Source organism: Papaver somniferum, chromosome 1 (assembly GCF_003573695.1).
Source record: "Papaver somniferum cultivar HN1 chromosome 1, ASM357369v1, whole genome shotgun sequence".
Lineage (NCBI taxonomy): Eukaryota > Viridiplantae > Streptophyta > Magnoliopsida > Ranunculales > Papaveraceae > Papaver > Papaver somniferum.
In genome coordinates this window covers 64383611-64396427 of record NC_039358.1, presented here as the reverse complement: position 1 = coordinate 64396427, position 12817 = coordinate 64383611, and the positions used below count along the sequence as shown (strand labels likewise).

The 12817-nt window shown below is 37.3% G+C and overlaps 1 protein-coding gene across 1 annotated transcript; it reads right to left on the bottom strand.

Annotated features, from left to right (window-relative positions):
* Positions 1-1303: 1303 nt before the first annotated feature.
* Positions 1304-11898, bottom strand: LOC113324491. The gene is made up of 5 exons (XM_026572831.1): positions 11668-11898; positions 3855-4565; positions 2747-3717; positions 1863-2652; positions 1304-1633 (listed from the first exon to the last, which is right to left on the bottom strand). The coding sequence occupies exons 1-5, from the start codon at positions 11896-11898 to the stop codon at positions 1304-1306; spliced, it is 3033 nt and encodes a 1010-aa protein (XP_026428616.1).
* Between the last annotated feature and the right edge of the window lie 919 nt (positions 11899-12817).

Here is a 12817-nt window from a genome sequence, read left to right as displayed (position 1 = left end):
AATCCTAGTATGACACTTGTCCCTAGCTTGACTAATCCCATAGTGACACATGCTGCTACACTACTATCCACTAGCTAATACTGAGTACACCCCACTGGATTACTCAGGGAAGACCATAGTTCAAGGATAGTCATATGTAGGTATATGACAAATACCCTCCCCATCACCAAATCCCTGTCCTCAAGGATTGAACTTTGGAAAATGGCTCTTGATGTTGCCAGTATCCTCCCAAGTGGCATCTGCAGCTAAGGCATTGGTCCATTGGATAAGCAGTTGAGGAACTGAAACACCATTTCTGACAATAACTCTGGAATCCAGTGCAGCTGCAGGGATGACAAGCATGACCTTCACTGTTGATGACATGTAGAGTTGGGGAGATGATATGTTGAGCACCAATCTGTTTCTTGAGTTGAGAGACATGAAAAACAGGGTATATTCTTGCTTCAGCAGGTAACAACAATTTGTAGGCTACACTGCCAATTTTCTAAAGGACAGTGAAGTGCCCATAGTATTTGGTTGCAAGCTTTAAATTCCTTCTCAATGCCAAGGAAGCTTGTCTGTAAGGTTGTAGCTTTAAGTAAACTCTATCACCAACAACAAAACTTCTATCCACTGTAGTCTTGACTGCATAGAGATTCATTCTCTCCTTGGACTTGTGGAGTGAGTCTTTCAGGAATCCAAACATAGCAGTTCTTTGTTTCAAGTACTCCTCAACAGCAGCAACAAAAGTGGTGGAAGTAGAAGGAAAATCCAAGTGAGGAGGATTGTAACCATAAAGAGCTGTAAATGGGATGACCTTGAGACTGGTGTGGTAATTGGTGTTGTACCACCATTCTGCAAGAGGTATCCAATGATGCCACTTCTTTGGATGATGCATACACATGCATCTGAGATAATTCTCCAAACATTGATTCACTCTCTCAGTCTGTCCATCAGTTTGAGGATGGTAAGCAGTGCTGAGGTGCAACTGTGTACCAAGAGCCTTGAATAAATCTTGCCAAAAGTGGCTGGTGAAGACCTTGTCTCTGTCAGACACAATGGATGTAGGCAAACCATGTAGTTTGTAAACTTGAGCAATGACCTCCCTTGCCACAGAAGCAGCAGTGTAAGAATGATGCAAGCCAATGAAATGTGCATATTTTTTTAGTCTGCCCACCACCACTAAGATAACTGACTTCCTTTCACTCATTGGAAGTCCCTCTATGAAGTCCATAGAGATGTGTTGCCAAGTATGGTCAGGATTGGCAAGGGTTGCAACAAGCCAGCTGGGAAATTGTGGTCACCTTTATTTCTTTGGCAGACATCACAAGCTGAGACAAATTGTAGCTTGAATACCAGAATGACCACCAGCTGCAGAAGAGTGGATGCAGTCCAAATTTTTTGCCTTAACATCTGATGAGGAGTCAACACAGATTCTTGACTTGAATATCAAAACACCATCAGTGTAGGAGTAGTTGGGAAGAGTAGCTGGATGGAGTGCAAGATGTGCAATGAGAGCATGTACCTTTGCATCAGAAGAGTAGCTATCAATAATTTCTTGAGACCAAGTTGGTTGTGAAATATATATATTCTGGCAAGTACCACTCTCATGAGGTCTTCTAGAAAGTGCATCAACAACAGTATTGTCAGTCCCCTTTTATATCTAATTTCATAATCAAACCCCATAAGCTTCATCAACCATTTATGTTGTAAGTTAGAAGAGATTTTCTGCTCTAAAAAATATTTGATGCTCTGGTGGTCAGTTTGAATAATGAAGTGATTGCCTTGGAGATATTGTCTCCATCTGGTGACAACTTGAAAAATAGAGAGCAATTCCTTTTCATAAGTAGACATAGCAGCTGCTTTTGGTCCCAGAGGTTTACCGTAGAAAGCCAATGGTTTGCCCTCTTTAGCAGAACAATACCAGTACCAGTATCACAAGCATCAGTTTCAACAACAAATGGCTTATTGAAATTTGGTACAGCTAATATAGGAGTAGAGGACATGGCTTCCTTGAGCTGTTGAAAAGCTGATGTAGCTGCAGGGGACCAAAGGAATGCATTTTTATTGAGTAAGTCAGTGATTGGTCTGCTAATGAGGCCATAGTTTTTCACAAATTTCTTGTAATAGCTAGTGAGGCCCAAGAATCCTCTTAGATCCTTAAGTGTGTGAGGAAGTAGCCAATTGTGCATAGCAGAAATCTTTACAGGGTCAGCTTTAACTCCTTCAGCAGTAATGATGTGTCCCAAATACTTTAGCTCCTGTTGGCCAAAACAACACTTGGTAAAGTTTGCAAATAGCTGATGCTTTCTCAATATATCCAGTGTAAGTTGCAAGTGCAACAGATGCTCCTCCAAGGAAGAACTATACACAAGGATATCATCAAAGAATACGAAGATGAATTTCCTTAAGTGTTCTTGAAATATGTCATTCATAAGAGCTTGGAAGGTAGCAGGTTCATTTGTAAGTCCAAATGGCATCACCTTGAATTCAAAGTGACCATGATGAGTTCTGAATGCAGTCTTGTATATGTCAGAAGAAGTGACCCTTATTTGATGATATCCAGCTCTTAAATCAATTTTGGAAAAAAACTTCTTACCATGTAATTCATCAAGAAACTCATCTATAATTGGAATTGGAAATTTGTCCTTGAATGTGATGTTTTTAAGCTTCCTATAATCAACACAAAACCTCCAAGTGTTGTCCTTCTTTTTGACCAAAAGTATAGGAGTTGCATATATCTTGAACTAGTTATTCCACCACTGACTTCTGAAGGTAGGGACACTTATAAGGTCTCATGTTAACTGGTTCAGAATTTTTTTTAAGAGGAATTGAGTGGTCTAGGTTTCTCTGTGGTGGAAGGGATTTTGGCTCAGAAAAAACATCAGAATATTGATTAAGTAATTCTGAAATTGGAGGTGGTGGAGGAGTAGGTGGTGGTGAAGTGGAGATGGAAAATAGTTGGCCAATCAGGCCATGAGTGTGTTTTTTGAAGAATCTTGTAGATGCATTGCCACTCATCATGCTGTAAGAAGCTTTATCTTGAGTACCAGTAAGTGTAATCTTCTTCGCATTATGTTTAAAAGAAATACTCAACTTGGAGAAGTTAAAAATCACATCCCCCAATTGCTTCAGCCAATCAACTTCCAAAACCAAATCACAGCCACCAAGTGGTAAGAGTCTTAAACTACCAGAAAACTTGTGGTTGTGCATAAACCAATTTAAGTTTGAGCAGATACCATTACTGACAGTTCTATCACCATTAGCCAAAGTGACTAACATGCTAGCAGTTGGCTCAATGGTACAGTTGAGTTGCCTAGCAATGTCACTATCAATGAAACTATGTGTGCTACTTGTATCTATAAGTACTGAAATATTTCTCTTTTTAATAAGACCGGGAATTCTAATAGTTTCACCAGAATTATTACTTGTCAAGGCATGAAGGGAAATTTCCATGTCACTCTCCATAGGTGAGTCCTCTTTTTCAAGAGGAGTAGCTTCTTCTGTGTCTAGAGAACTGTCTTCACTCTCAGCTCCAATCATTAAGCATAGATGTTGTTGTTTACATACATGACCCCTTTTGTATACTTCATCACAATTATAATACAGACCTCTGGCTTTTCTAGCCTGCACTTGTTCAGGGGTGAGCCTTTTAATAGGAATAGATGTGTTATGTTTTGGTAATGGGTTTGAAGTGAATGAAGATGATTGAGTGGAAGAAGCTGGTGTAACAGGAGGCTGTGGAGCAAAATGTCTAGTGGTGGAAAAAGAAGTGGAATATGCTCTTGTAGCAGGTTTGACAGACTTTTATTGGAGAGCTAGTGTTTTCTCTTGAATTCTAGCTAGAGAAAAAGCAGTTAACAGTGTTATAGGACCAAACATAAGTATTGGCCTCTTAATTCTTCTTTTAACCCACCAATAAAACTTCTAATGAAATATTCCTCTGTAAAGATATTGTGTTTGCTTAACAGGAGTGCCTTCAGATGTTCAAATTCCTCAAAATAAGCATCCACAGTTGTAAGTTGAGACAATTTATTGAACATACCCACAATGTTTTCATGAGAAGGATTTTTAAGACGAAGACAAACATCACTACTTAAGTCTTGCCAAGAGATATGAGGTCTATTTAATCGAAAATTCTCAAACCATTTAGCTGCCTTTCCATCAAAATGCATTGCAGCCATTCTAGATTTGTTAAATTCAGGAATCTCATGCATTTGAAAGAAATACTCACATTTATTAAGCCATCCTTTTGGATTATCGCCATCGAAACGTGGAAAATCTATCTTTGGAAGACGCTGACGATGATTGTAATCACGACCCCCTGAATGATTGTGAAATGAATTCCTAACCTGTAGATTGTGTCCCTGAGCTCCACTATGATCACCTTGGTGGAAATTCGTTGTAGACAAGAGCTCCTCCATCAGAGATCTCATCATCGATTGGATTGACAACATATGTGAATCCAGGCCAGCTTTCAGTTTGATTTCGAATTCATCTTTGGTAAGCACCGACTCGAGCTGGAGATTGATATTATCAATCTGAAGCTGTAGTTTATTAGTTGTATCAGTTAGCTCTTTACAAGTCTGAGCAACCAAGGTGGAAAAAAAAATTTGAGCTAAATTTGATGCGTAGGTAGGAAAGAACAGCTCTGAATACCAATTGTCCTATACTTAGTACGATCAATTACAGAATACTTAACAGGAATTGAAGAATAACAAGGAAATGGTAACAATCTGCCTAAGCATCCTCAGAACAATTCATTACTTCAAGTTTAACCATACAAAAATGGTTCTTACACTTAATAAAGAAGGAAGAAAAAATAACTCAGATCGGAATTAGCTAATCCGAGTATGACACCTGTCCCTAGCTTGACTAATCCCATAGTGACACATGCTGCTACACTACTAGCCACTAACTAATACTGAGTACACCCCACTTGATTACTCAGGGAAAACAACAGTTCAAGGATAGTCATATGCAGGTATATGACAAATGCGGAATAGAAATAACACAGACACCAGAAATTTGGTTAACGAGAAAACCGAAAATGCAGAAAAACCACGGGACCTAGTCCAGATTGAACACCATATTGTATTAAGTCGCTACAGACACTAGCCTACTAAAAACTAACTTCGGTATGGACTGTAGTTGAACCCTAATCAATATCACACTGAATCAAGGTACAGTTGCGCTCCTTACGTCTCTGATCCCAGCAGGATACTACGCACCTAATTCCCTTAGCTGATCTCACCCACAACCAAGAGTTGCTACGACCCAAAGTCGAAGACTTTAATAAACAAATCCGTATCACACAGAAAAGTCTACGATGATAGATAAATATGTCTCCCACAGATAAACCTAAGAGTTTTGTTTCGTCTTTTGATAAAATCAAGGTGATTAGAAACCAATTGATAACCCGGACTTATATTCCCGAAGAACATCCTAGAATCATCAATCACCTCACAATAATCTAAATCGTATGGTACGAAACTAGATATTGTGGAATCACAAACGATGAGACGAAGATGTTTGTGATTTCTTTTTATCTTTCCCTATAGGAGATATAATCTCAAGTCAATTATTCAATTGAACTCTTACAATAGAAAATGGCAAGATCAGATCGCTCAACTACAAGAGAAGTAGTTTCTTCTGGCTTCACAATCCCAATGAAGTCTTTCAGTCGTTAACCTACAGGGTCTCGAGAAGAAACCTAAGGTTAAAGGAGAATCGACCCTAGCAAAACCAACTAGTATCACACAGGAGGTGTGGGAATTAGTTTTTCTAGTTGCTAGATGTCCCCTTTATATAGTTTTCAAATCAGGGTATGCAATCCAAGTTACCTTGGTAACAAAGCATTCAATATTCACCGTTAGATGAAAAACTTGATTTAACCAAGCTAATATTTCAACCGTTAGATCGAAATTTAGCTTGTCACACACAAATAAAATGTATTTCATTTAGGTTTGAGTAACCGTACCTAAACGTGTACACTTAGTTGGTTCACAAATAGTAACCAATGGTTCGGCATATGAGCAGTTCCATATTAACCGTATTCATCTTCTTCACATAACTAGTTCAAATGACTCATAAGAACTAGTTGAAGTGTTGTTCAATTTCTTAGGTCTTTATGAATATACACAATTGAAACAAAATCGGTTTGATTCGCTTGAATGAATTCATGAACAATATATCCACGGTTTGCAAAGATTGCATTCCTTATTGATTTATTGTTTAAGTTCATGAACTTCCGATTTGAGAAATATAACCATCTTGGTACGCGTACCATAGCTACCGGATTTGAGTTTAGAAACTCAGCAGAAATTTTCGGTCAAAAACTTTCGTAGGTACGCGTACCTAAGGTGACTGGTTTGATAGTTTGCAAACTTACAAACTCAGCAGAAATTTTCGGTTCGAAAACTTCCGCTGGTACGCGTACCCAACCTGTCTCCTTCACCAATACCATATGCACACATATGCACACACTTGGTTTCCGGCACATGGATTTATACACTAATGTGAGAACACACTATATATGCTTATATCAATAGTTAGTTACGTAATCTCAACTCTACATTTCAATAATTGAAACATTCTTCTTATATTGTTATAATAGTCGCTATTCACAACTATCGTCATCAAAGCTATTTTCAAGATTGAAACGTCATCATGACTTTCGTCACGGGTTAAGATGAAAAGTGGTTAAAGCAAAAGCTTACTAACACATATTTCGAGATAAAGATAGGTGAGTAAACTCGACTCGAAATAGAAAATGTGTATGTATGAAAACTATCATACTTATACGACTTTGTCTCAAGACTAGGAGATAGAGTAGATAGACTTTTGAGTGATAGATAAGTTCAAGTATCCACGTACCTTTTGGTCGGATGAAGTTCCAGTGGTTCCTTGAGTAGTTCTTCATCTTTGTAAGATGATCGCCATGGAGTCTGGAGCTCAACTACACTAAACTGTCCTAAACCGAGACTTAGCTATAAGTAGTCTAGAAATCAAGACATACAGTTTTGACAACTAAACTTGACAAACATGCTTGAGATAGCAACACATGCGAGTTCGACCGAGCAATGATCTAACACTTATTCCTTGAGCTGCTGAAGTGATCCCAAATTGGGGAGGTGGATATCCATAGAGTGCTTCAAAAGGAGTAAGCTTTAGACTTGTGTGGTATCTAGTGTTGTACCACCACTCAGCTAAAGGCAACCAAGTAACCCATTTTATTGGCTTGAAACTTGTCATGCACCTGAGATAAGCTTCCACACAAGCATTTACCCTATAAGTTTGGCCATCAGTCTGAGGGTAAGCTGTGTTGATGTGCAGAGAGGTACCCATTCTTGCAAATAAAGCTTGCCAAAAATTACTTATAAAGACACTATCTCTGTCTGATACAATACTCTTAGGAAGACCATGGAGTCTAAGGATTGTGTCTAGGAATACGTTTGCTACTGAGGTTGCTGTATATGGGTGACTCAATTCCATGAAATGACCGTATTTAGAGAATATGTCTACCACAGTATGGGATGTCGTAGGCTCAACAAATTAATAAATATATTTCCCATTAATTAACTGGTAATATAGCGGTAGCAAGAGATCGTTCCCACAGAGAGCTATGTAATTGATAGGTTATTTGTATTAGTAAAATAAAGTAAAATACAAAGGTGATTGGTTTTAAGATAAATAAAGAGACAATAATGAAGAAAAGAGATGATTAAGGAATCCTTCGCCGTTACCAAGCGTTAACAGGATTAGAATACTTATCTATCTTCCGTTAGAACCATTCATCACCAACCATAGAATAGCAAGTACGCTTAGCTATCCCCAAAACTCCTTGTATCACCGGATAACAGGTACGCTTAGTCACCGAATTCTATTCAACGGAGCATCCTTGAGGTACGCTTACAAGGTGTAACTCAACCGAACCCTTTAGGGCTTGTGAATTTTGGTTTGATTCAAGCAGTTAAACTCAGTATGCTCGGTTCACTTACTGGTGTTGTTTCCACACACGATTGGTTTACAGAATCCCTCTGCAAGATCTCATGTTTTCTACTTGTGTAGGAGATGCACGACAATTACGGATCGCTCAACTCACTACTAGCAATAGAATGATAAATAGACTAATCTGGTTGCGCACTCGAACCAATCTAAGAATCAATCATAAACCCTAGATATAATGAAAAAACAATGATGATTAAAACCTCAAATAGACTTGTGTTATTAATAAAGCTTCACTCATGGAACATTGAATTCATCCTTAATCAAAAAAGGATTTAGTTTCTCATGATTACCCAATTACCCGGTTTCCCCCTAAAGGGGTAAACCCTAAAATATTAATGAAGAACAAAAGTATAATATGAGATTCGATTTTACATGACCTAATACCTTTTTGTAGGTTTACATTGCTTGGCCATCAAGTATTTAGTTCGGTTTAAGAACCAGACCCAAAAATATGAAATAACGACTCCAAACGTTCCCTTAGGCCTCCCAAGGTATTAATACACGTTTTCCTACTTGCTAGGTGCGCGTACCAGTCCGCGAACTTCAAATTCCAGCAGAAATTTTCGTAACTAAAGTATGCGTACACTTGCGCATAATTTATTGTCTTCGGTATTCAATAAAAGCTTGTTTTGGCCACAACTTCTTCATCCGAACTCGGAATGACCTCATTATTTTTGCATTATTTTGATCTTTCAATTATATTCAAGATGATGATGAGAAATCCTTAATCTGAATGAGTTAAGATCGGTCTTTGTCCCTTCTCTTGATTTTGAGCGTTTTGCTCTTTTCGTCTTACTTCTTACACTTCTCTTGGACTTGGGCACTTGGATACTTGGAATACTTCTGTTCCTAGCTATTTTCAGAACTTTGTAACTTCTTTTTGGATGATTCACCTATTAGAGGCAAATAAGAGAAAACAATAGTAATAATACGAATACATGCAAGAATAATAGCTAAAACAAGTATGGAATGGACACTAAAATCATATGAATTATGCACTTATAAAATTACCCCATACTTAGCTTTTGCTAGTCCTCGATAAAACTAAATAAAACTAATCCTAAATACAACAACTCCATCTTGTTGAGAAAACGGTTACACTTAGCATGTATAACAAGCCTTTAAACCCCTAGGTGTCCCTAGAGGACGAGTTATAGTCTCGTGAGGGTTTACAAGAGGTATACCCACAAAACCTACTCTAATTTCTCGCCTTGAAAGAACCACTAAGGATAGACACAAAGTAGTAGCTAAATAATTAGCCTACATAAGTTCTTTAGCTGCAAACATCCCACAAACATTCCAAATATCACATGTAAGCAATTACTTAGTGTGACATTTAACCTGATTGCAAAACTCTACTAAGATAGTCATCGTACTTGTTGCAACGTTTGCCACAACACTCGCATACTGAAATCACATGGATAGATAAGAGAATAGAAATAGAAAAGTGAAGTGTGCAAATGTTGACTAAAGTGAAAGATGTTACCCACAATACTTGTATGAATGTTGTCAAAGGATTCTTATTTATAGCACAATAGTTGAGATAAGAACCCATTTAACTCGACCACATGATTAGATACTCCAAGCGCATGTTTCCTCTTCAACAAGTATGTGATAGTTGCCTTGGATCCTGCGTTCCACGCTTGTTTAGGCGACGGAGACAGGGACAACATTTCACACATACTGTTATCCAAGTGTCAGAAACCTCATCAATAGTCTTTTGAATTGCTATATAATGATGATAGGTTTCTGTTTTTATCGACTACATGATTAGTCCGCAATTCCGTACCTATTATTTATTAGTGTTAATTAATGAAGAGGAACCTTATTTATGTTTCTTTTTTTCTCTTTTTTTTTGCTTCCGACTCACTCTTTATGAGCGTTAGAAAATTGTTTATGGGGCTTTGAAATACTCAACCAATTATTACCTTGCTACAACATCCACGGTAGTATCAGGATCCCACCAAATCACTTTAGAGAAACATAAAACTGCAAAGATAATAAGAAACTGATTCAATAATGATTAATTGCGAGGATAAATCTTTCAAACGACTACCATAGCTTAGTTTCGCATTCAATTATGAACGTATATATAATTAAGGATTGCAGAATGATAAAGTGGAACTCAATCTATAGCCGTAAGAACTGTTTCAACCTAAAAAGGTTTAGAGTGTCATCCTAAATAACTCATAATTAACTCCAAAAGATGAAGTCTCAAGAATGCAAGAAATCAAATAGTATTATTATTATTTTTATTTTTTTAATTTCTTTATATGCAAACCAAACATGCTTAACTATTCCCCCACACTTAAACTCAACATTGTCCTCGATGTTCAAAACCGAAAATTCTGATTTATGACATAACAACCCTGAAAAACTCGAAAACTGTACAAATGGGTAGGGAACTAGGAAAAACATCCTAATAAAAGTTGTTCGCCTGCGTATTTTCTATGAAGTGTCAAAATTTCACAATGTTTCGATAAACGGTCTGACTTTTATGGCCTCCGGACTAACAGACATGCAATCTGAAAAAGTTCTGGAAAAATACCGAAACTAAAATGTCCAGGCCTATCGCTCCAATTTAACAGACTCCAAATTTAGAGAAAGGTGAGTCTGTTCTCTTTAAAATTTGGGGTCAACCACTCAAATCGGACTTCGTATGAAGTCTCGAGAGCTATTTTCGTGACAAGTGCGCAGTCAGAATTTTCTGACGAGAATTCGTCAAAACTTTCATTATAGATATAGGACTTTGTAAAGTCTAAGATGAGAATGAAATATATGATATGAAAAACTAATAAAACTAAAAACAAAAGGGATAGAGATACAAAACCGATGGGTTTCCTCCCATTTAGCGTTTGGTTTAACGTCGTCAGCCCGACGTTATTATTATCGTCCGTACACCAATAATCTGAAAATTTGGTAATCCTTCCAAATAACAATCTGCAATTCAAATAACAGCTTCACAAAAACATTAGCACAAAATACAAGTACTGAAGCTATCGCTTTATCGAAGTTTCCCCCGCACTTATTCCTTTCTACACTCGGAAGTGGATAGAGAACATAGAATTCGGGAACTTCAAAAGGTTCCTCAGTTTGGTGAACCTGCACAATACTCGAATAAAACACATCAAGTGATGGATGCTTAGAAGAAAAATAATTCGTTAAAACTTTAGAAGCACACAACTCCAATCCTAAGTGAGGTATTTTCTTAAAAGTTGGGTTAACAACTATTTGAGAAGCTACTTCGATTAGAGGAAAATGATCAATAGATATAGAATTATGCGAAGGATTAGACAAACCTTATTTCGGATCCTCATTCGTAATTAACAGTGGATTATTTACCTCAAGTATATCGTGGTGCTCTATCGAACTATTATTATCTATCTCAATTGGGTCTTCCACGACTTCAATCAATTTGGTTTTATTCTCAATCTCCATCTTTTCAACAACCTCGTCATGGAAATTAGAATCCTCTCCCAAAACGTCTAGTTCATTGATGCAACTCCTAATTTCTTCGTTTGAGTATGTTACACCATTTATAACAATAGATATGTCATACCCAATCTCCTCCTTTTGAATAGGCGAGTGATCTTTATTATGATCCGGAGTTGGAATAATTGTATCATTGTTACAAGGACTTTCAAAAGGTTGTTCATCTTCATCGGAATCACTGTTAACCTCAGAATCATCAACATCAAAACGACGTTCGAATTCCATGTCTATGGCCTTGTTAATTCCGTCAAGAATCTCTTGTGATGCACCGGCTTTTTCTAGCTGCTCGTGTTGCTTAAAAAGTTTTCTGACATTAACACGCTTTCCACTGTTGTGCAACATCTCCTCTTTTGGAAAGAGTGAAGGAAAAACACGATGAAGAGGAATAGGCTTTGATTGAGTATCATAACTTTTCATATGCACATTACTAGAAAACAATTGATCAGAAGCATGACTATCCTTCCATCCTTGTGATTGTTCACTTACATGCCCGTCATAAGGTTGTTGACATGTATGAGAATATCCATAAGGTTCCTTGGGATATTGATCATAACCAAAAGATTGACTTTGATTATACCCATAGGATGGCTGGTAGTTGTCATATGAATGAGATTGAAAACCATATTTATTACCACAGTTATATATTTGATCTTGTGCTCCGTACATGTTATTTCCGTAAGGAAACATTACGACTCACAAGAGCAAAGGAGAAAATCAAAACAAAAAACGAAGATAAAAATAAGCTAAACAAATAACAAATCAATTAGCAACTGCTCCCCGATAGCGGTGCCAAAATTTGTATGGGCTATCGTAGGCTCAAAAAATTAATAAATATATTTCTCACTAATTAACTGGTAATATATCGGTAGTAAGAGATCGTTCCCAGATAGAGCTGTGTAATTGATAGGTTATTTGTATTAGCAAAATAAAGTAAAATACAAAGGGGATTGGTTTTAAAATAAATAAAGAGACAATAATGAATAAAAGAGATGATTAAGGAATCCTTTGCTGTTACCAAGCGTTAACAAGATTAGAATACTTATTTATCTTCCGTTAGAACCATTCATCACCAACCATAGAATAGCAGGTACGCTTAGCTATCCCCAAAACTCCTTATATTACCGGATATCAGGTACCCTTGTCACCGGATTCTATTCAACTGAGCCGCCTTGAGGTACGTTTATGATGTGTATCTCAATCGAACACTTTAGAGTTTGTGAATTTAGGTTTGATTCCAGCAGTTAAACTCAGTACGCTCGGTTCACTTACTGGTGTTGTTTCCACACACGATTGGTTTACAGAATCCCTCTGCAAGGTCTCATGTTTTCTACTTGTG